The following is a 25620-nucleotide window of genomic DNA, read 5'->3' as shown; positions in this document are numbered from 1 at the left end:
TCTTGAGGGACCTTGCTAACTTTGGAAATCTCTGGAGTTTTCTGATTCAGGTCATACATTAACACTTTCATAGCAGATCTATTAACAGTAATGCCAAAGGTATTTTGACGTACTACTACCTGCCACAACTAAGGTATCAAATTGATTCAGTACATCAATATTTTCTACATTTATAGATTTATCCTGAATATATCAAGGATATAAGATGATTATCAGAAAATTAATTATTTTTTATTTGTACAGTGTAGAATTGGGTGTTTGTGCAGCTTCTTTTTTGTTGCCAGTGTTTTCTGGGAAGGGTGCTGAGAAATGAATGTTGATGCCAATGTGCCTTGTAGATACAGGAAGTTTGAGAGGAAATGTTTATCACTTTCTATTGTGATCTGAGTGGAGTTACAAGGAAGCAGGTGTGAATTTGTATTTAAATTCCCAATCAGTATCTTGAAAAAGGCCTGAAGTTGTCACCAACTATTTCTATTGCAAATTTATGGGAAAGAGAGTTGAAGAATGGTGTATCGTCACATCCTGCAGCTGCAACGCTATAGTTATTTTTATAACTCATTTGTTTATCTATTTTATTTCGCGAGGTACTGAGTTCATTCTGGAATATAATATAGTACAAACAGCATAATGTCATAGGTACACGCAAGTATAAATGTAGTTTTCTTTTTGTAGGTCTAGCATAACGGTGCATTGCATGATTTGACTCGAGTGAATACTAAAGGCAGAGGTACATCTAATACAAGGCGTGCTTATCTTGCAGTACACGAGAAACTGCTGCCCTGCCTTTCAACTTCATCCCGAAGTTTGATCCGACCACAGGTGCTGTCTGTACAGAGTTTGTACGTTCTTCCCGTGACCGCGTGGGTTTTCTCCCACACTCCAAAGATGTACAGGTATATAGGTTAATTGGCTTGTGCATGTGTAAAATTGACCCAAGTGTGTGTAGGATCGTGTTAATGTGCGGAGATCGCTGGTTGGTGTGGACTGGGTTCTGTGCTGTATCTCTAAACTAAACTAAAACCAAGACAAAGTATTCACTTAATTGGTAACCTTTAGAATACTAAATATTGACTTGCCACTGCTGGTGCATTTTAACAATTTTTTTTAGTAGCTGGTAAATAACAGGCTATTTTGGCAGCACCTAAATGCACCATTCCCATCCCCATAAAGCACAAGGTATGCCACCATCTGAAGTTCCCTTCATGTTGCGCATTGACCTGGCTTGGATATGTATCATTGTTTCTTTGTTGCTGGATTAAAACTGGTTGAACTTCAGTTCTAAGAAGGGCAGTTAGTAATTGATAATAAATGGCAACAATTGTTTTCCTTGACAACAGCAAATCTCTAACGTTTTGGGGGATTTACCTGACAATAGAGACCAAGAAACATTGAAATATCTAAGTCTAACAGCAGAAGCTATGCTCTGCATATGTTTGCATGTAGAATGGCTAGTTTGCTAATATTTCTGCACTGTAGGTAAATGACTTCAGAAGAATGATGAGGCTCACATTTTCCACACACATTTCCACTCAACTGCAAGAGATTTTCTTAATGGTGAAGCATAAGCCTACACAGGCTTCTCAGGAATTATTTTGGGAAATCTATCCATTGAAGTTGTGCCAGGTTGGAACAGTGAGCCCATTCATTGGAATGGAGAATAGCTCTTGTGAGCAAGAGTATCAATGTTGCTGATTTTTAAAAAAATTGTTAATTTAAACGCGTGTAATAATGTTGTCTTTTTAGTATCTTTTTAAAAAACGATTAAAAATTCCTGAACCATTTTTTTGCTGGGAATGCTTTGCATATATTTATTTAAGGTTTTCACATGCTTCAAATAACTTACCCCCCGTTATAACAGACCATTGTGGGAGGGGGGGGGGAATGGTGTCTGTTATTGCAGATTGTCCGCTTTAACGGAGTATGGTGTTATCATCGTTTGTAGACTCTAAATGCAGGTACAATTTCTGGAGAGAAGGAATGGGTGACATTTCAGGTGGAGCCCTTCATCAGACGGTCAGAGGAGAGGGAAATTGGAGATGTGGATGTGTACAAAGAATTCTCTTTGGTAAGGTGTGAAAACAACAGATCAAAGCAGACTAAGTTCAAGGAAATGTAGAATAGTTAATCGTTGGCTGAGGGAAAGATGACAACGAAGCATACAAACAGTAAAATTAATCAGGAGGATAGTAAAACTAGTCGGAGAACTAGGGTGGGGAGGAACAGAGAGAGGGAAAATGGGTCACTTGAAGTGAAGAGGCAGCATCTCTGGAGAACATGGATAGGTAATGTTGAGACCCTTCTTCAGACTGATTCAGTCTGCTGAGCTACTCTAGCACTTTGTGTCGCTTCACCCTAAAACTAAGTGCTGATGCAGCTGGTCTGCACCAGCGAGCCTTCCTTCATCTGTTACCACATGACCCGGCTGTTGTTGGTGGTGACGGCCTAAAGAAAGTGCTGTCCCCGGGGTTACAATGTGAGTTGCAACAGCAGCCGCGTTAACCGGACCATTTGGTGGGTGAAGGAGGGCTCTCTGGCGCATCTTGCGAGCTGGGGGTGGCGTTGGAAGTCGGTGCTGTAAGCGTTCGGGGAGACGGTCTGAGCCGGGGTTGGCGAGGGTAGGTCCATCTGCTATAACCGAAATCAGTTGTAGAAGGGTCAATTAAAATTAGGGTTTACTGCATAACTATCATCATTTAATGAAATGTTTAAGATCTTTTTTTGAAAAAGTCATACATTACTGCAAATTAAAATTTTGTGAATGTCAGAGATGTTGATGAATATTAAATCTCTGACAGTTTTGATCACTTGACAAGTCACTTGGATAAGCCTCATCTAGGGAAATTAGTGCCTTTAAACAAGCTTTAGTTAAGAGTGAGATTAGTGAATAGGTGATTGACAAGAAAGAAGAGCAATCTGACTGCAAAATATTTTGATTTGAAATGTATTCACAAATATGGCTGGTTGGTCCTTTGTAAACTCCATGCCCACAAAATTTAAAACAAACTATTAAGCTAGTAAGGAACAAAGAGGTGAATGAATGATTTGGGAATGTCATGAGCTACAGTGTCTGATTCGGGGTTCCATATGACCGTTGGTCTAAATTTAAGGCAACTTTGCTGCAGAAGTATCCATTACATTACATGCCAGTGGTAGAAAATGTAGTTTTTCTATTCTGCAATGTAACATCTTGTTCTGTTGGCCACCGTTCCGCTATGGACCTTGGGAGTCATACTTCCAAGATACTGTCGTATTTATTTTTCTTTTGTACTCTTGAGAAGATGCTGAATTGAACATTTTAGCAATTTTTTCCATCCATTCCAATGTCAAGCTTTCTGGATGAGACAAAGATGAACACAGAATAAAGATCAGAGAAACGCCCGTGAATTATTCAGCATTCAACTCAATTGATCAATGCTGTAAGATCTAATTTGTACCTCAGTATCCTTTACCTGGTATTGTCTTTTATCCCTTTGTCTTATTGCAGTTTTTTTTTTAAACATATCTAAGGGCACGTTGGGCATGTGAGTTTCATATTTTTACTGCCTTTCGTGTGGAAAAAATGATTCCTAATGTCGCTTCTCTCTGGTCTTGTTCTGATTGTAAGATAACTCCATATTTTCCCCTGGCATGACTAATATATTTTTAAAGAAATCTATGAAAATTATTTTATCATTTTGCGAACTTAAATTAAATTCCATGAACTCAAATACCACCTGTTTTCTTAATTTAATGCTCCTCCCCGTAATAAAATAATGGTGACCTTATGGTGGCCAAGTGTTTTTCCTGACGTGCTGTTCAGTATCAAGCACCATACTCCAGTGGGATCTCAGTACGTTTTTATACAGTTGAAGTTTTTTCAATTTAAAATTCCATTCTATTTGAGATAAAGGTCAACAGTCCATTTTTAAATGTTGTACTTATGCACCAGTTTTAATGTTTACATAACTACTTGAAGAGCTGTTCTTGCATGCTGCTTGATCTGGTACAAAGAAGAAAATGCTTCATTTTGTTTTTAATGTTAACTGATCTCATTATTGCCATTTTGAACATTTTCCAAAGCTGTGCTCTTTTTGCTTTACTATACCTCATAACTTACTATCTATCAGCTGTAAATTTGGATGGGTAACTCTGTGCCTCAATCATAACCTTTGAATTGTACAGAATGACTGCACAGGAGGTGGTCATTTGTTCCAATGTGGCTGATTGGCAGAGTTGATTAGAATCAGTCTTGTTTCTTTGTTGCCTTCCATTTCTTTATTGTGCCATTTATTTGTTTGGTGAAAAGCTGCAACCCCAGTGGAACACATTTGTCAAATCCATTCAGGCAGTGACTTATTTTCTTCAACCTCCCAGACAAATTGCCATCCAATCACCGCAATTTAATGTACCTTTTTCCGATAATTTCTTGGTTTATCAAATTCCTTCTGGAAGTCTATGTAAACAAGATGGTAGATACTGCCCCGGCCACCATCCTCATTACCTCCTAACAAACCTCTAATACCACCCTCTCCCCAGGTTCTTTCCACTGCAACCGCAGGAGTTATGACACCTGTTCCTATACCCCTATACCACCTCCATGCAGATACCCCAACAGTCCTTCCAGGTGAGACAGAGGTTCACATGCACCTCCTCTAACTCCTACTGCATCCAGTGTTCCCTATGTGACCACCTGTTCATTAGCGAGATGAAGCACAGATACAATGATCGTTTCGCCGACCACATGCTCGGTCTGTCAAGGTCAACTGGATCTCTTGGTTGTTAACCATTTTAACTTTGCTACCCTTTACCATACTGACCTTTCTGTCTTGGGCCTCCATTGCCAGAGTGAGGCCACATGCAAACTGGAGGATAAGACCCTCGTATTCCGCTTGAGTAGCTTACAACCCAACGGTAAGAACTTTGAATTCTCCAATTTTAGGTAACTAAATTTTGCTCAACCATCTGTCTATCAACCTATTCCCCCCTCCACCCGCCACCCCCCCACCCACTGTATAATCCTATTATCTACCAGACTGGTACTGTCTCTCTGCCTCTCTTGCTCTCTTCCATTTTTCTTCCCCCACCCATCCCAATCAGTCTAAAGAAGGCTGTCAACGTCACCTATCCACATTCTCCAGAGATGTCTGACCCACTGAGTAGCTTCAGCAGTTTGTCTTTTTTTAGATTACATTAGTCAATCGTGACCTACTGTTCACACATAATGATCAATTTCTCTGCTTTGTCATGGAATCCTCATTCAAATAACTTTCCCAACATTGATCCTTCTACAACAGAGAACAGTACAGCACAAGAACAGGCTCTTCGCCCCACCATATCTGTGATGAATGTGATGCCAAGTTAAATTAATCTTTGCATGTGATCCATATCCTTCCATTCCCTGCATATCCACGTGTCTGTCTAAAGGCCTATTAAATTCTACAAGTGTACGTGCCTCCTGCCATACTTGGCAGTGCATGACAGGCACCCACCACTCTCCGTGCAACAAGAAACTTAACTTGCACATCTCCTTTAAACTTTACCCCTCCCACCTTAAAACTTCTGACTCTCGACCATATCTATGCATCCCATCATTTTATATACTTTAATCGGTCTCTGACGTTACAGAGAAAACAATCCAAGTCTGTCCAATCTCTCCTTGTAGTTAATACCCTCTAATCTAGGCAGCATTCTGGTAAATGGCTTCAATACCCTCTCCAAAGCCACCACATCCTGTAATGGTGCGATCAGAACTACACACAATACTCCATGGTCTTTTTTTCTCTTGTTAGGTCTTGAAATAATGCTCTTTTGTTCTAGTTTCAGTTGAATATGTTTACAATAGGAACCGCTGATAATCTTTTGTTATGTGCTTTGACCAAGATGGGGTTTTTTTCTCCGGACCTGTGGTGGGAGAAACAGAATTTATTTCTCAAACCCACTATCCTTAGGCTGCTCTAATCATGGTGTAGGATTTTTAATATCATCTAGGGCATTAAAGTGAGGGCATGTTACGATGAAATACCAAAAATTGCATTTTAATAGATGGCAAATATACCACCTTCTGTGTCCTATTATATTTCTAAATTCTGTCCACTATTATTTGTAACAACAAATTGTTTAAAATATTGTGCACTTTGTGGACTAAGAAAATACTTCCTAGGTTTCTATATTCTGGATCAGGGATCTCCAAACTATGGCCTGCGGGCCACATCCGGCCCGCCACCAGATTTTATCCGGCCCGCAGCAAGCTCTTAGGTGATGGGGACAGAGGTTGCCGGCGAAGGGTCACCGGAGAGCAGATCACCACCGACCCGGAGCCTCACAAACAACAAACTCAAGGAAACTTTCCTCCTCGCCGCCGCCAAAGCTCACCCCGGGGAGAGAGTCGGGGTAGAGGGAGCAGTGGATGAGAGTGGGAGTGCGGGGAGAGGGAGGGTGTCAGAGGGTCCGGTGAAGGAGCGCCGCCACTTGCGGAGGCTGGTCCCTCCCTCTCCCCTCTCTCCCATTGCCAGCGAGATCTGCGCCGCTCCTCCACTCTCTTCCCCGGCCCCGTCTCCCTCTAACGCAGCAAAATAAGAACAATCACAAGTGAAACTTCCCTCCTCGCCACCGCCGCTCACCCCGGGGATGCAGGGCTTCTGAAAAACAACTGCCCTTGTGTTTGTTTTTCCCACCTCCCCCTCTCTACCCCTCTCTACCCCTCTCTCTCCTCTCTCTCCTCTCTCTCTCCCCCAGTAGTGGTCATTGTATTTTTTCTGTTTTTTATAAATAATTGTATACCTACGGTATATATATATATTTCAAGCGCTTTTTAAAAATTGAATATTATTTATTTGTTGCCATATAAACCTAATGTAAACTAACCTAATCTAACCTAACCTAGTTTAACCTTTCCTAATCTAATCTAATGTAACCTAGTCTAAACTTTGAGTTCATTAAATTTATTAAACTCACACTTCTTTATTTTTTCCTACGGCCCGCAAAAATGTGGCAAATATATAATGTGGCCCTCATGCTGAAAGGTTTGGAGGCCCCTGGTCTGGATGAATGCAAGGTTAATGAAACATAATTAGTAATCTTTCATTTGTTCTATTTTTGCTCATTGCAGCATATATCTAATGTTTGCGTGAAGTTATACAGTATTGTACAAACTCATAAAGAACTTGTGTATGCTCTACATCGTTGAGAAAAGGGATATTTATCTTTGGGAAAACAAATCTTTTTTTCCTAGAAATGAAATATGCAATTTGCTGCAATTGCATAAAATTTTCACATCATTTGAAACATTTTTAAAATACATGGAAGAAATGTCTTTAAAACAATTTGTGCTTCTTCGGATGAAAAATAATTTTAGTGACTAATTCTGAATAACTGTGGACAGTGAATAACTTGATTCGATCATACGCAATCTATGAATTTAAATTATTTTCTTGTTAATGAAGTAGCCTCACCTGTCTACAATATGCAAATTGTTTCTTTGTCAAAAAGCAGCATTTGTGCTGTCAAATGTATTTCTTTACAGACAACTTGCACCCAAAATAGAATATGTGAAGAAAATACTGCATGCCATGATAATATTAATTTTATATTTGAGGTGGGATTTTTTTTTCTTTTAGATAATCTTGATTACTTTAAAATAGATCAGGAGGATTTGGAGGATAGAGGGAGACTGTGATTGTGGATGGAGGAAGAAATGCTGGTTGAATGGTTAGAGTGTTGGAACTAATGGTTGCTGAATATGTCAATAGTAACAAGAGTTTGGGGTTTTCATCTCTAAGCTTTGTATATCACGGTATTCCTCGCTGCATGTATTCCATCCTCTTTCTCGATTCTGTGGGTTTTACTACGTGAGATCCTAGACTTTAGTACTTGGTTGTACCCCTCGAGTTTTCCACACCTCCCTGTCACAAATGATCTCTTTCGAGTTGTGGATCTCTTTCATTCTTTCCAAATCTGAATTTGGAAGCATGTTCTCTATTTTTCCTACCTGTTTCTCAGTCATTTGAATCACAAAAACACCTATAACTAGTGGCAACAATGCTGTGCCAAGATTGAGCAGGTGTCATCAATATTGGTGCTATGAGGGTGCAATAGGGAGCTAAGTTTGTAGCTGTGTCACATTGGTATAGATTATATTAATTGGCATGAGATATGTGGTGGAGATTCTTTTCTAGTTGTGTTTGTAAGGAGGACTCGATTGGAAGAGGGTCATAATTTGTGATCTTTTCCTAACTTAAAAACTGCTAGTGCAAAGCCTTTATGGGTCTCTGATTTCTGAGTAGCTTAATTTCTAGACAAAAATACTCTTATGAAAAAATTGCCATTTTTCTTAATTACTTTCTGTGTGCAGTGAATTATGTTGATTTATGTGCATTAAGGATATTAGAATCTTGATTTTCAATAGAACAGTTAATGCAGTTATCAGCAATGCTTATGTAAACTTGAGTGTGAATTTAATGGTTTAAAATATTGCCAGCAGCCCCAAGCTTTGGAATACGCCTAGGTATACCCAGTATAATAACAATAGAAGTATTGTTACTAGCGCATTGTAATAATATTGAGTGCAAGTAGGCAATGAAGTGGTAAAGAGCTTTCAGCTGTTAAAATTACATCTTGTATAAATTACTTTACTGGCCTCAGTTATGTTGAAATTTCAAACGTTCCTCAATCATTTTATAGTCTACAGCCTGGAGGGCATATCATTTTCCTGTTCCTTTGTGTATCCCCTTTTTGTTGTTGTTAAACCTGATGAGTTATCAAACAGACCATAGCAAATACTAGTTTTCAGCCCTTATGAGGCGAGTTAAAAGTAAAAGAAGGCTTTCCTTAGAAATGTTAAGACTATGGCATGTTGACCATTGTAACGAGAGGATTTGGGTCCTTCTGCAGTTGTATTGGGCCCTGGTGAGACCACATCTGAGGTATTGTGTGCAGTTTTGGTCTCCTAATTTGAGGAAGGACGTCCTTGCTATTGAGGCAGTGCAGCGTAGATTCACGAGGTTAATCCCCGGGCTGGCGGGACTGTGAAATGAGGAAAAATTGGAAAGACTGGGCTTGTATTCGCTGGAGTTTAGAAGGATGAGAGGGGATCTAAGAGAGACATATAAAATTATGAAAGGACTGGACAAGCTAGAGGCAGGAAAAATGTTCCCAATGTTGGGGGAGTCCAGAACCAGGGGCCACAGTCTAAGAATAAAGAGGAGGCAATTTAAAACTGAGATGAGAAAAACCTTTTCACCCAGAGAGTTGTGAATTTGTGGAATTCTCTGCCACAGAAGGCAGTGGAGGCCAATTGACTGGATGAATGTAAAAGAGAGTTAGATAGAGCTCTAGGGGCTAGTGGAATCAGGGGATATGGGGAGAAGGCAGGCACAGGTTACTGATTGTGAATGATCAGCCATGATCACAATGAATGGCGGTGCTGGCTCGAAGGGCCAAATGGCCTCCTCCTGCGCCTCTTTTCTATGTTTCTATGCTTATCTTGATGAATTCTTGTGTATTGAAGCATTTATCTGTCAAAAGCTCATAATATGTTTACCCACTTATTCCTGGGAACATTCTCGGAAACCTCTGGATCCCTCCAGGGCCAGTACATCCTTCCTTAGATATGGAACCCAAAATTGCTTACAATACTCCAAATGTGGTCTGACCAGCGCCTTACAAAAAGCCTCAGCATTACATCCCTGTTTTTGTATTCTAGTCCTCTCAAAATAAATACTAGCAATGCGTTTGCCTTCCTTACTACCAATTCAACTTGCAAATTAACTTTTTGTGAATCCTGCACCAGCACTCCCAAATCCCTTTGCATCTCCGATTTCTGAATTCTCTCCCTATTTAGAAAATAGTCCATGCCTTTATTCCTACTACAAAATGCATGACTCCACACTTTGCTATGCTGTATTCCAGTGGCCACTTCTCTGCACAATCTCCCAACCTGTCCAAGTCCTTCTGCAGAGTCCCTGGTTTCTCTACACTACCTGCTCTTCCACCTATCTTCGCATCATCTCCAAACTTAGCCACAAAACCTTCAATCCCCTCATCCATATCATTGATATACAACGTGAAGAGTAGTGGCCCCAGCACTGACCCCTGCAGATCTCCGGTAGTCACTGGCAGCCAACCAGAAAAAGCCCCCTTTATTGCCACTCTTTGCCTTCTGCCATCCAACCGGCCTGCCATCCATGCTAGTATGTGTAGGAAAGAACTGCAGATGCTGGTTTAAATTGAAATGCTGGAGTAACTCAGCGGGACTGGCAGCATCTCTGAAGAGAAGTAATGGATGACGTTTTGGGTCGAGACCCTTCATCAGACTGATGTAACGGGAGTGGGCGGGACAGAGATAGAATGTAGTCGGAGACAGTATGACTGGTGGGAGAACTGGGAAAGGGCAGGGGATGGAGAGAGAGGGAAAGCAAGGGCTATTTGAAGGTCGAGAAGTTAATGTTCATACCGCTGGTGTGTAAGCTACCCAAGCGAAATATGAGGTGCTGTTCCTCCAATTTGCACTGAGCCTCACTCTGACAATGGAGGCGGCCCAGGACAGAAAGGTCAGATTGGGAAAAGAGGGGGAGTTAAAGTGCTAAGCAACCGGGAGATCAGGTAGGTTAAGGCGGACTGAGCGGAGATGTTCAGCGAAACGATCGCCAAGCCTGCGCTTGGTCTCGCCAGTGTGCAGAAGTTGACACCTGGAACGGCGGATACAGTAGATGAGGTTGGTGCAAGTGAACCTTTGCCTCACCTGAAAAGACTGTCGGGATCCTTGGATGGAGTCGAGGGGGGAAGGAAAGGGACAGGTGTTGCATATCCTACAGTTGCAGAGGAAAGTACCTAGGGAGGGGGTGGTTTGGGTGGGAAGGGAGTTGACCAGGGAGTTGCGGAGGGAACGGTCTCCGCAGAATGCAGAAAGGGGTGGAGTTGGGAAGATGTGGCCAGTCATGGGATCCCATTGGAGGTGGCGAAGGTGTTGGAGGATTATATGCTGTATATCCATGCTAGTATCTTCCCTTTGATACCATGAGCTCTCCTCTACTTTAGCAGCCTCATGTGCGGCACCTTATCAAAGACTTTCTGAAAATCTAGGTAAACAACATCCGCTGACTCTCCTTTATCTGTCCTGCTATTTACTTCCTTAAAGAATTCCAACAGGCAAGATCTCCCCTTCACAAAACCATGCTGACTTTGGCCTATTTTATCATGAACTTCTATGTACTCGGAAACCTCATTATAATGGACTCTAAAATCTTACCAACCACTGAAGTTGGGCTAACCGGCCTATAGTTTCCACTCTTCTGCTTTGCTCCTTTCTTGAACAGTGGGGTAATATTTGTGGACGGCACGGTGGCGCAGCAGTAGAGAACCGGGTTTGATCCCGACTACGGGTGCTGTCTATACAAAGTTTGTATGTTCCCCCTGTGACTGTGGGTTTTCCACTATCTGCATTTTTTGGGGGAACTGATAATATCCTTTGTTTATTGTAATAATCGGTTTGTCCCCTGATTTTCAATTGAGCGTTTGTTTGAAAGTTGGGATGGTGGAAGGAAGGGAAAATAAGAACGTTCCGGTTTCAGTAGCGGGAAAATATTACAATACATATGACCAAGACTATTTAGGATTTAAAATGTAGATACCCATCATTCCCACAGTTCCCCTTCTGAGAATTGTAATGGGGTGGCTTGTTGGCGCTCATAAATCAAAGGAATTCTTGTGTCAAAAGGAAATGTATGCTTAAAATGTGCTCTGCAAAAGGAGCACATTTTCCTCTCCAAGCTGGTTTGCATCAATCCTTCAGCTGAGGCAAATGACTGTAAATAATTGACTCCAGAACTTGTGATTTTTATATTAATAAAATGAGTGAAATATTACCGGCGTTATGAATTTGAAAAGTATTTTTACTTTGCAATATGAGTCCTTAGTTGCGATGATTCACAATGCTTTAAGCCCATAATTGGACTAGCTGAGATAGGGCATCTTGTTCGGCATGGACAAGTTGGGCTTAAGGGCCTGCTTCTGTGCTGTATGACTCTGACTTTAAGATTCTACATTTACTTTTTTTAAGTGTAAAGGAAAAGCACACAGAAATATTTAGGTATAGGACCACTGAGGATCTGAGAATATTTTATATATTTTTTCTGATTTCAAACTTTTTTCCAATGCATAAAATCCAGAAATATGTGCAACTTTGTGTTGGTGTGAAGTGATCATGTTTGAACAAGTACTGTTGTTGCTGATGCTGAGTAGATATACTGACAAGCTATCTTGCGTCTAATTATAACGCGATTATGTGGACCACACACAGCTCTATTTCAGTGTCCTTTGGCTTGAATAAAGCTGGAGGATTGTTCATAAGACCAGCCCACAAAACCAGTTTGCAAAAGCACAACACTCTTTGGTGTGGATTAACTGTAACCATAGATTTTTGCTATGGACTGTCTCATCTTTTTTCATTTATTTTAATTGAGTATAATTTTTGCTTTTATAATTAACCCTTCATTACATCTGTCTCCACTTTAATTTATATTTGTTGTTTTGGTGTATTCTTTATTATTGCATTCCATTTAAAAATATTGATTTTGGAAATAAAAATAATCATGATAACATCTGTGTAAGATGCCTGTATAATTCAAAAAATTTCTATCTCGTCATATGCTTTTCTTATTTATTCTGCTTTCCTGGTAATAGTATTGGAGACCAATTTAATGCCACGTACATTGTCTGGCTGCAACAGTAACAACAATTTGACTTGATTTGACTCCTCTGATGAAAATCTCCTAAGGCTTTTCATAGGAACCATTTTTGAACAAAATGACACCTTGTCACGTCAGGTAAAATTACAGGAGATAAATTCTAAAGTGAAGACATGGAGAGGAATATGGAAGGCATTCGGGGCTTAGAATTAAGACATCTGAAGGCACAGTGATCGCTATTGGAATAATTAAAGTGTAAATATCAGCAGACATTATATTAGCATACGAAAATAACTGCAGATGCTGGTACAAATCGAAGGTATTTATTCAAAAAATGCTGGAGTAACTCAGCAGGTCAGGCAGCATCTCAGAGAAGGAATGGGTGATGTTTCGGGTCGAGACCCTTCTTCAGACTGACTGATTCCTTAAAACAGTTTGAGTGCACCCTGTTTGCATACCTGCTTGGAGATTCAGCACATTTTGTATCCCAACCACCGTAATTAGGAGAGGAGGAACTGTGGCATAGAAATGATAATAGCTAGGCCTAGATCACTACTGTTTTGAACCACCTTTGGTGGTCAAAGGACCCAGGAGATCTGGACGATCTCTGTGGACAGCACAGAAGCAGCACTCTGCAGAGAGAAAGGTGGAAAAAAAGTCTGTGGTGCGATTGTAACAAAGATGGACTCATTGCCTGGTAAACACACAACCTTCATTGTGGGGCCCATCGATGAGCAATTGAGAGAACTGATGAGACGAGTTAAGCTCATTGTTACATTTGGCCAGTGTGCACAGGCTTTCAGAGGCCGAGCTTTTGGCCTCTGGCTTGGACACAAATCTAAGTCCAGCAGTGGGAGCTGGTAGGTTTAGCTTTATTATTATTGTCATGTTTACTGAGGTACAGGGAAAAGCTTTTTTTTGCATGTTATTCAATTAGATATGGTTATACTATGCAATCAAGCCAAACTCAGGTACAATAGGTAGAGCAAAGGGGAAGATACAGGGTGCAGAATGTAGTTCTCAGCAGGCAGCACATCAGTTCTAGAGTCGAATATCTGCAATTGGGTCGAGGTGAAGTGGATGGTACTCTAGCTGATGGAAGGACCATTCAGAAGCCTGATGACAGAGGGGAAGAAGGGATTCCTGAGTCTGATGGTACGCCCTTTCAAGCTTCTGTACCTTTTACCTGACAGGAGCTGGGAGAAGAAGGAATGACCAGGGTGGGACAAGTCTTTGAGTATGTTGACCGCTTTTCTAAGGCAGCATGAAATGTAGACTGAATCGATGGGCGGAAGTCTAGTTTGTGTAATTGGACTGGGCAACATCTACAACTTTCTGCAATTTCTTGCGATCTTTGGCAAAGCTGTGATGCAATCTCTCATTATGTTTTCTATGGTGCATCTGCAGAGGTTTGTAAGAGTCATTGGAAACATGCTGAATTATTTTAAGGAAGTAGAGGCATTGATGTGCCTTCTTGACTGCCGTTTCATTGTAGTTGGTCAATGAATGGTAGGTTTCTGTTAAATATCACTACTATTACAAAACAAAATGGAATCCACCCAACTATGTGAAATTACTCCTGCATGTTACCCAGAGAAGACTTTGGTATATACATCAGTTTGAGAACTTATGACTCATTTTTATTGTCTCCCTAATGCAAGGATAAATATCGGACAGTGAAACATGAATGCGATGCTGCCTGACCTGCTGAGTTACTCCAGCATTTTGTGATACCTTCGATTTGTACCATGCTCTATCCAAATTTGTATTGTGATATCAGTAGCATATAATCCTGTGATTATTTTATCCAAATAATTCACCTAATCAATTTTAATTAAATTCTAATTTAAGGACCTGTTTGCAAATAGACCCGATTCTTTATTTGCAAATTACATTTGTTTATGAATTTTGTTTATTTAAAATCAATGGGCTATGTATGGGTGGAACGGGTGAGCTGGAAGTTAAAGTGGGATGCCTGCATCAAGTTTAGTTTAGAGATACAGCACGGAAACAGGCCCTTCTGCCCACCGGGTCTGCTCTGACCAGCGATCCCCGCATATTAACACTATGCTACACCCACTAGGGACAATTTTTACATTTACTAAGCCGATTACCTGCATACCTGTGCGTCTTTGGAGTGTGGGAGGAAACTGAAGATCTCGGAGGAAACCCACGCAAGTCACGGGGAGAATGTACAAACTCCGTACAAACAGCACCCGTAGTCGGGATCGAACCCGGGTCTCCGGCGCTGCATTCGTTGTAAGGCAGCAACTCTACTGCAGCACCACTGCGCCACATGAAAGTTAGGATAGGTTTTGTAAATTATTAAATTAATCCTTTCACATATCCTTTTAAAATTTATTTTATTTTCAGGTTCTTCGCTATGTACCACTTTCTGATTTTGGACATCTCTAACTTTGTTATCTTTTCCCTTCCTTCACCATGTGAAATTTAACTTTGCAACCTATTGCACTATGGTGTTAGACTATGACATCAGGAATTCTATACTACTGACAAAATAAATCCCATCAAAGTTAGTACTGCTGTTGACTACAATATGTAACATTCATCAACTTTATATGTGCCCTCGAAAATTGTAGAGGTATTTTAATAAATGAGCGACTGTGGCTTTAGGTTACGGATTTATTACTGTTTCATCTCTGGTCCTTTGAAGACTCAATGTCTTGAAGTAGACTAAACAAATCTAAAATCTTTGCAGCTGTGAAGAATTTGTTTTGTAGGTTTCACTTGACAGAAGAATGACTACTTGGTATCAGTAGTCCTTGCATTTCTGTGCATAGAGTAACTTAAAAATGATCTGAGGAGCCCATGTGGGGCCATTATATACAAGACTGTGAACTATGATGTTTGGAAGTGGGATTAATCTAAATTAGATTTCTCAGCCATCATTGACACAATGCTCTTAGTGGCTACTTCCTATACCGTTAATTTGTTGAATTACTCTGATAGTTAATCTTTAGGGGAAAAATGGTTGAGCAGCATTTGTTAGTTTAAGCATTTTTCTTGCAATCAACATAAATCACCTAAATTGGCTTCAACAATTCCACAGTAATTAATTTGAGAATGGATTGCACCAACTTGCTAAGATTTCCTTTGCAGCACCTGCAATCTCTATCAGCTAAAAGGACAAAGGCGGCAATCATTTGACTTTACTACCTGCAGTGTGGCTTTAAAATCATATGGCGTACACATTTGAGAATGGTTTGCTGTTCCATTGTGGTTACTGTGCCACAATTCTTGCGTGCCGAGCTAACAGTAATGTAGAAGTTTCTTCTAACTTGAACTGCAGTGGGTGAAGAAAAATGCCTTCTCAGTGGTGATTACTGATGATCATTACAAGCTGAGCTGTGATCAATCATTACATCTATTTATGAAGAGCAACTAGAAAACATAACAGCTCCTATGTTAACCTTCCCTTGTTGCTATAAACACTATGGCTGCGTGCGCATACGTCATGACAAAAAGAATCCGCTAAATCAACAGTAAGTAATTTTATGTCTCTTGTCAATGCAGTCATTGACCAATCATCCTCAACAATTCTGTTTGCACCTATCTCTCGCATGTCTTTGCTTTTCATCCTTCTACACACTTTCTGTGGTGGCAATAGCTGCTCTTGTCCTTTTAACTGATGGAGGTCACAGCTTTTCCAGGTATTACTGAGGAAATCATGGCATGCTTTTGAAATCCATGTTGTAGATATGATATACTGTTGTTATAATTTATGATTGATGATGCCACTGATTTTTTTTTCGGATTGTTGAGCAAAGCTGCCAAGCTGAGCATGGGATCTGCAAATGGCTGTGATGGACTACATAATAAATTGAACTGTTTCACCAGGAGTGGGGAGCAGTGTGGCTTAGCCACCTAACAGGCATTGCTCAAGCAGCAGTCGTACGATCACAGATGTTGCCATTGTGAAAGATGTTAACCGCTTCCCATGAGCTGCACTGCTCAGCAGTCTGAGTAAATGTGTTAGCACTTGGATAGCTGCATATATCTCATCAAAAGTTCAAGACTTTGTGCATCTGTGTCCTGTGCATCAGATATAAACCAGAACAAAGAAATTCTTTCTTGCTGCAGCGTTATAGGCACATTAGACCCAACAACAACGATAAATATGCAGACCTCCCAACCCGAATTTGGCGGAATGTTTCTGCTTTCTTATTTCATTTCCGCCATTCTGATTTTGCCTCACATTTTTCCGCAAAGCACATGCCTCGCCGCTCGCCCCGCCGCTGTACTAACCTCGCCTCGCCGCTGGTCTTGCCTCGCCGCTGGCCCGTTCTCGCCTCGCCGCTGGTCTTGCCTCGCCGCTGGCCCGTTCTCGCCTCGCCGCTGGCCCGGTCTCACCTCGCCGCTGGGGGGGGGGAGTAGTGGAGGTGGGGGGGAGATGGGGCGGTGGGGGGAGTAGGGTTGGGGGACACACGGACCGTTGTGATTTGCTGTTGAAGACCACTGGAGCAAGTATGTCTTCAATTAAATTAGGTATGTGCAGTTTTTTAAATGAAACTCTTTCTTCATAACTTAATCATACATTTTATGACCATAGTTCTTTTATTCAATACCAAGAGAATTGGGATGTGTAAGGAAAAAGCAAAATTGAAAAAAACCAACAGTTTTTTCTTTGTCGTAACCTTTCTATAATAGTAGAATATACTCATGATAGGCCTGACATTGTATATGTAGTCCAAGAACTACAGACTGTTGGAAAAAAATAATAGTCGTTTTTCACGCGTGAATGTAGTGCAACGTGTACGCTCATTTGGCGTGCATACTTTTTTTTGTTGAAAAGTTGCACTACGCGCCATATTATGAATTTTGATGTAAAATTCTGAATTTTGGACATCAAAATTCTGAACTTGTAAAATCAAATGTTGGGGGTCTGAATATGCAATATGAATATCTTATAGATCCTTTGATAGTGAACTCCGAATGGCCACGATCTGAGTTTGCAAGTGGAATTCCAAACTTCTGATAAAGGAGATATGCCTTAGGCCTGTGATGAAATGGAATATGAGATCTGCCTTCATATTCTGCACCATGGTTAAACAGGTTGATGTATACCAATTATGTCTGCTGAAAGTGGATTCCGTGTCCAGTGCAGATTTATAGGTGCACTGCTCATGCTCTTTGATGTTCCACTTGCAGGCAGGCCTACATGCATCTCAATGTCCAAGCGTTAATAGGCTTGATCCGTAGACTTTGTCTGAGACCTTCAGTGCAACAATAGTGTGCAACTTGCATTCAGAGGTCTTGAACACAAGGCTGAACGTTGCCTAGCTGCCAGCCGTTCATGCTCGTTGACTTGCCATGTGCAGATCTGACTTGTAAAGAAGGCTCTGCTGTCCACTAAATTGCAAAATATGAGTTGGTGGTTGCATTTGTCTGTCTTGGATATTTACAAGGAGAAAGGCACAAGGGTGAGTTTATGGTGAGGGAACTTTGCAGATAAACTTTTAGAATCAAGATAGATTGATTGAGAGTGAGAAGGCGGTTTGTTTAAGAGCTTGTCGTCATTTTAAATGGTCTCTATGCTGCTGTGGCCAAATTTTGTGCAAACTCTCATTTTATGATTGACTCATCAGAAGAGCAAAATAATAATTAGTATTTTTTCAAATGTACAATGCTTGGCATATACTCAACTACACAAAATTGCAAAGAATTGTGTATGTAACCCAGTCCATCACACCAACCGGGTGCATGCAGCAGCCCACCAGCTCCATCTATACTTCATGCTGCCTCAAGAAAGCATGAATCAAGGACAAATTCGGCCATTCCTTCGTTTCCCCTCTCCTATTGGACAGATGCTTGAAAACTCATGCCACGTGATTGAGGAACAGCATCTTCCTGTCCATTATCAGATTACTGAACGGTCGCCCCCACAAACTAAGAATATAGTCCCAATCATGCCTCATTGTGGCCATTGCACTTTCTCTGCAGCTGTAATGCTGCAACAAGATACACGATTATTGTTCTCTCTGTGGCGTGCGAGACTATTGTCCTTGTGTATGGCTTGATTGAACTCGTCTAGTATAATTTGACTGGATAGCACACAAAGTTTTTCATGGTATCTTGAAACCTGTGGCAATAATAAACCAATGCTATTAACAAAATAATTCACGGTGCTAAAATACAGTACAGAAATCTCATGGTTTTATCGAGAAAGATGGTTATTGAACATGGTAGGATTTTTAATGCAGTTAAACACATTTTCATTTGTAAAAACATTTTCTCGGGCCAGTCTTCTAGACGTTGGATTGTGGTGGTGCTGGTGTATGAAGCTGCGAGAGAAAATTGTGACGTTTAGACTCTAGTTTAAAAACAGATACTGATGGAAGCACACAGCAAGTTATGTATTCTCCTTGGAGAGAAACAAAGTTAACATTTCAGGTCTGCGACCTTTTGTCAGATTGTTAAAGGGAGGAATCAAGTTAGGTTTCAGATGCAGAGTAGGTGGGGAAGGAATAGCTAGAATGAGGGGAATATCTATACGATGAGGCCATGAGAGATGAAGGTTGCACACAAGTAGATGTACATTGGAACAATCAGTGAGTTTGTTGTTTCCAGTGCACCGAGAGTCTGTCGCTGTGGAAATGGTGTGATATGGTCTCTGAAATGTGTTCAGAAGGCAGCACTTGCATGTAACTAGCTTTCATGTGTGGAGGGTACTGTTGAATGTAAACAATTTTCTGTTGCAGTGTCTTTTGGGAAAATAATTATCTTGAAATGATTTTTCTTGTTTCTCCTAACATTCTTGTTTGTGCCTTCCAGCATTTTTGATGATATAGTTCAGACTTTCGGTGTAATTGATATAATGTTGTGTACACCTATTTAAATTATGGGCCTCTATAACTGCTCTTTCCACATGTCAGGACTATCTCTCTTGTCTGTTTGGTTGCGACTGTTTTAACTTCTGGTTAGATTCCATGTTTGCAGGTCATGACAACTAAGCATTCTTTCAAGCTGGAACAAAGATATGGGGAACTTGAACAGGATGCAAGCTCCAGACTGATTGAAGTGCATCACTGCTTTTGATAAAAGTAGTTATGGTGATAAACTAATATTTGAATTGCAAATGTTTTAGAATGGCTGGAATTGAATTAAAAATGGACTCCATCCTACTTGATGCCAATATGCTTGTTTTTGATGCAGGAAATAACAAGCTAGATCATTTTAGGAATTTCTTTTCAGCAAAATAGAGAAAATAATTCAAAATTGGATTTCCATTATCTAGGATGATCTAGAATTTTAAGACTGGTTCTGTTAAGTTATTGTTAAAAGCTGAAGAAGAGTGTGCCTCAGGGTTTGGTGCTGTTTGTTATCTGTATCAATGATTTGGATGAGAACATACATGGCAAGATTAGTAAATTTGCTGATGATACAGAAGTGGGTGGTTTTGCAAATAGTGGAGATGATTGGGAAAAATCGCAGCAGAATCTTGATCGATAGGACTGAGGAAAGGTTGATGGAATTTAATACAGAGAAATGTGAGGTGTTGAATTTTGAGAAATCAAATATGGGCAGGACCTACACAGTGAATGGTAGGGCTCTGGGGAGTGTTGTAGAGCAGAGGGATCTAGGAGTGCAGATGCATGGTTCCTTGACGGTAGAGTTGCAGGTAGATAAGGTGGTGAAAAGGGCTTTTGGCACGATGATCTTCATCAGTCAGAGTATGAGTATAGAAGTTTGGAAGTCATGTTGCAGTTGTATAAGATATTGGTAAGGCCGTATTTAGAGTTTTGTCTTTAGTTCTGGGCACCATAATAAAGGAAAGATGTTATCAAACTGGAAAGGGTACAGAGAAGATTTACGAGAATGTTGCCAGGTCTAGAAGGTCTGAGCTGTTGGGAGAGGTTGAGTAGGCTGGGACACTATTCCTTGGAGTGCAGGAGGATAAGGGGTGATCTGAAAGAGGTGTATAAAATCATGAGAGGAATGGATTGGGTAGATGCACAGAGTCTCTTGCCCAGAGTAGGTGAATTGAGGACATAGGTTTAAGGTGAAGGAGAAAAGATTTATTAGGAATCCGTGTGGTAACATTTTCACTCTCAGGGTAGTGGGTGTATGGACAAGCTGCCAGAGGAGGTAGTTGAGGCTGGGACTATTCAACATTTAAGAAACAGTTAGACAGGAACATGGATAGGAGAAGTTTGGAGGGATATGGACCAAACGCAGGCAGGTAGGACTAGTGCAGCTGGGATATGTTGGCCGGTGTGAGCAAGTTGGGCCAAAGGGCCTATTTCCACATTGTATCACTCTATGACTCTATATTTTGAAGACAGTATGTGTTGGAGGAGGAACTTATTGTTAACTACAATTAACAAAAAAGATTCTTGCAAAAAGAAACAATGGGAATGATACAAGCACTTGAGACTGTACAGATGGCAAAGTCATTAGAGGAGATTGCATAGCTGGTATGCATGTCTGTAAAAGTGTCAACTGTTTGCTATTAAATCATTGTGCAATTATGGAAAAAGTTAGCTAATTGACTCCCATTATTGTTATAAAATATTCCTATTAAATGTTCTGATTGCTGCCTTACAAAACTTCAAATCAAAGCACTACACATGTAAAATGCCTGGAGGATGGGCTCAATAAGTTGAGTGATGGTGAAAGTTGAATTGCCTTTTAAAGTCATGCAGACTGATGGGCTCTAACTTGGATTTATCTGTACAGTATGATGCTGCAGCACTACTTTCTGGGTGAATAGGAATATTTGTTGTAACTTTTAATTTGCACCAAAGGTTCAGCCTAGGCAGGATTGTGCCAACTAAAGAAGCACTGTTTTCATATACATTGCATATTTTTATCTGTTTTATCACTAATAGAAACTATTATGTAATTGAGAAGTGGAAAATTGCATACAATATTGCGTTTCTATTTTTAGAAAAAAGTTTGGTTTTAACCAAATTGATAAAGTTTTACTGGTAAATAGATTTTCATAATGTTTGATGTTCCATTAGTTGATCTTGTGGGTATATTCTAAGTTTGATTGTTTTTGAGGATCAGACTTTGGCAACTGGCATTCATTACAACTGTTTCAATCACTGCAAAGTTAAAAGATGTCTGGAAAAATAATTGACTTTTCTAAAATTGAGTGATGTGGGAAAATGCAGATGTTTGATCAATTTAATTTGATTTTCATGCTCAGAATATTTATGTCCTCCATTCCATTGGTGGCTCATCTGCACATTAACTGAATGCTTTTATCATGTGTAATAAAAGGAGTTACATTTTTTATGGCTAATAAAATGCATTCATTTCACAAATGAATAAAATAATACTTTTGTTTTTATACAGAATACAGAAAACATTTTTGTGGAGTTTAACCATAGAGAACTTTTAGATTTTTACAACAAGGTGAGTTTTTTCAATTTTATGGCAAATTTCAATTGACAGCCTACTTTAATAATATTGAAGAGGGGAGGGGGCAGATGCTCAGGATGGAAATATATCTGGCTTCCTGGCTTCAGAGTTGTACAAAATATTTCCTCTGAGAAGAAAGCATGAAGAGCTAGTTTTTGGATTTATTTCGAATGGCATAGAACGCTGCCTTTAGAGTTTACCTATGAATGTAACTACATACTCTTTTTGAAAGTTCTGCAGTCCTTGGTGTAAGTTTTCAGCAATGAATAGCTAATAGATCTTGTTAATATAATTTTATACTGTGTTTTAAGCCAGTGCCTGGTCGTGATCCACCCACAACAATCCCCGTCAGCATTGAAATTCCTTTTTTGCATACAGACCAGTAACAATCTTACCATGATTAAGCACAATCTGACATCAGTGCAAGAAGGTGAAAATAGTAAGTTTAACTTAAAATGTAGTTTTAACTTGGCCAAAAAGACCCATTGTCCTGGCAGTGGCACTGGGTTAGAGTTGCAGGGGTTGTCCTGACCAAGAGATGTGGTCAATGTACTCCACTGATACCAGATTCTAGATTTGTGTTCAATGACAAACTTACAAACTCCGGAAATTGCTGTTAGAATTTCTCCATTATAACAGTGAGCACTGATATATCTGCTCCAGTTTCTCCCTGCAAGTCCAAGACATTGCATCTGTTTGTGCTTTTGGTTTGTATGACCTGTAAAATGGCTACGGTGACAGAATTTGAAACATAATAAATCCTTACTGAATTGACCTTGGACAAATTGAATTCAATAAATGTCCTTTGCACTGCTTCACATTTGTTACATTCAAATGTTTTCTGTGACAATGTTCAATGCATAAGAGTTATCTAAAATACTTTTTTTTAATCTTCTGTAGTTGGAAACTATTCAAGCACAGTTGGACTCTCTTACATGAACAAGATGTTCGCATCCACTGGAAGCATACTTTAGTCAACTGTAAATTTAATAACTGAAGTTTTCATCACGTAATACATGCTGCAGGAATCAAATGAATTATTTCCATCAAGTTATGTAGCATTGCTATGTCGTTACCACTTTTTGATATCGTCACTGATTATTTTTTCTTGGCTTTCACAAATTGTTACTGAAAATTCAGTAGCACTTGAACTGAATGCTGATGGACCATGAAATGCCTCTTTTTAATTCAGGCTCATTGACTGCATTTTAGTACATATTAATGTTCTAACCATGATGTGATTTTGAATTTATCCTCTGCCAGATTAGAAAGGATATGTTTGAATAAAAAAATTAAAAAAAATTATAACATAACTTTAGGAAAGATTGAGCACCGTTTTAATATTGCTTTCTGAAGCTGTATTTGACATGCATGAATTTCACACTATTAGCACAAACTTCTGTAGAATTACACTTGCTAAAGTTACAATTGTGTCTTTACTGTTCTTGCCACATTTCCCATATTGTACAAGTAAACCAAACAACAATTGAATTATGTTACATGCCATGCCATTTTTTTCATTGCCAGTTGAGTTCAATTGTCAGAACAACCCATTCTGTTGTCTCTAAATGTTCATAGAGTTTCAGGCTAAAGATGAAAGGATTGAAGTGGAATCCTCTGCATTAAATGAAATACAGAATTGTTGATTTTTGAATGTGGATTTTTACTGTGCAGATCTTTGTGTGTGGTATCTTTCCGATGCTATACGAAAGTGGTGAATAACTCCCCTTCCCTCCCCTGCGAGCATGCTCACCGAGTTATGGTTATACAATTGCAGTGGCAAATGATTTACGGTAATTTAGTTCAGTTTAGTTTATTGTCATGTGTACTGAGGTACAGTGAAAAGCTTTTGTTGCACGCAGTAGTTATACTTGTGACTAATGGCAGGTTTTGAGCACATTTATTCTTTGTATCCCCAACTATAATCTTGTATGAAAATGTGTTTCATTAGAATTGGGCAAAGAGGTTATGGCTGATCTACTCTCCCTCCTAACCCCATTCTCCTACCTTCTCCCCATAACCTCTGACACCTGTGCTAATCAAGAATCTATCTCTGCCTTAAAAATATCCACTGGTTTGGCCTCCACCGCCTTCTATGGCAAAGAATTCCACAGATTCACCACCCTCTAACTAAATAAATTTCTCCATCTTTTTCCTAAAAGAACATTCTTTAATTCTGAGGCTAGTCCATAGTCCTGCAGATCAAGGCATTTCAAGTATACATCCAGGTTTTAAAATATGAAGTTAGTATTTGAAATAGTTCTTGTTTCCTGTCACCTATTTTTTACTACCAGCTACTTTAGATCTAAGTCCTTTGGTTTTTGATTCCTTTATGGAGGGAAAAATTTCCATCCTATTCTCACCTGGCTTTCACAATTTTACACATCTCAATTAAGTTTCTCTTTAGCTTCCTCTGTTGCAAAGAAAACAACTCCAATCTTTCCAGATAACTCTTTTCCAGATACGTCAATGTCCCTATGAATCTCCTCGAGTAGAAGCATATATTTTGTGTATTGTGGTGACCACAACCAGAGTAATTTGAGCTGCGCTTGGATTGTTTTCTCTGGACCATCCAAGACTGAGGGGAACCCTGAACCATACTGAACTAAATGCAGTGTACAATTTGAATGCAACTTAGCTGACCTTGCATTCTATCCTTTGCCTAAGAAAGGAACGCAACTTGTGTTTTTCTGAGCAATCTTCCTCTCAGTAGAAATAGTGTAATCCAACAAATATGAATCTTCATTTTTGAAAAGCTGGGAATTACCTGGTCTCTTTGGAAGAGCCTCCACATCCAGCAATGCAATGACAAAACTGCATGTCGTCTCCAAATGTGGCTAGACCATAGTTTTATGCAGCTACAATAACTTCCTGACTTTTACTTTCAGTGACCTGACTGTTGAAAGCAAGCATATCAAATGCCTTTTTATCATCTGATTCACTTGGGTTATCACTTTCAGGGAGCTGAGCATTTACACCTCTGCACTATGGACTTTATTTTTTGCTCAAGATTCCAGCATCTGATATTTATTGTCTCGCCATCCCAAGATCCCTCTGTATATAAAGACTCCTAAGGGTCTTGTCATTTACCTAATACTTTCCTCTTGCATTTGACCTGCCAAAATGCAGCACCTCACACTTCTCTGCATTAAACTCTATTTGCACAAATTTTCAACTGATCTATATCCTACTTGTCATTTGACAACATTCCACATTATTCACAGCTTCAATTTCCATGCCAGCTGCAGACATACCATTCAGACGCCTACATTTTAACCCGGATCAAGAAGTGGATCGGAAATTCTGCCATGGATATTAATAACTGCGCTACTAATATAATTAACTAATGAATACTAAAATTATACCGCGGTATTTTTAATAATTAGAATCAATAATTATTACTAATGACTAATACTTACTTATAAAGTTACTTATAATGGAATGATCAGAGTTAAATACAGAGCTTGATTTTATTTGTTATGTTTGGAAATCTGCTCTCTTTTTTCTTTTTTATTTCCTGCTAGTAATTTTCATTGTTATTTTTACTTTTATTTTTCCTTTAACTTTG

The 25620-nt window shown here is 39.7% G+C and overlaps 1 protein-coding gene across 1 annotated transcript in view; it reads left to right on the top strand.

Moving 5' to 3' along the window:
* commd10 (COMM domain containing 10) overlaps nt 1-23680 on the top strand; it is a 69461-nt gene extending 45781 nt beyond the window's left edge. Inside the window, exons 6-7 of the mRNA XM_078396314.1 lie at nt 21987-22046; nt 22953-23680. Of these exons, the coding sequence (XP_078252440.1) occupies nt 21987-22046; nt 22953-22991 (99 nt within the window). The 3' untranslated portion in view covers nt 22992-23680. The remainder of the gene's footprint in view (nt 1-21986; nt 22047-22952) is intronic.
* The last annotated feature ends 1940 nt before the right edge of the window (nt 23681-25620 follow it).

The sequence above is a fragment of the Rhinoraja longicauda genome, chromosome 3 (assembly GCF_053455715.1).
Source record: "Rhinoraja longicauda isolate Sanriku21f chromosome 3, sRhiLon1.1, whole genome shotgun sequence".
Taxonomy (NCBI): Eukaryota; Metazoa; Chordata; class Chondrichthyes; order Rajiformes; family Arhynchobatidae; genus Rhinoraja; species Rhinoraja longicauda.
The sequence above is the reverse complement of the archived record's forward strand: the minus strand, read 5'-3'. Positions and strand labels throughout refer to the sequence as shown.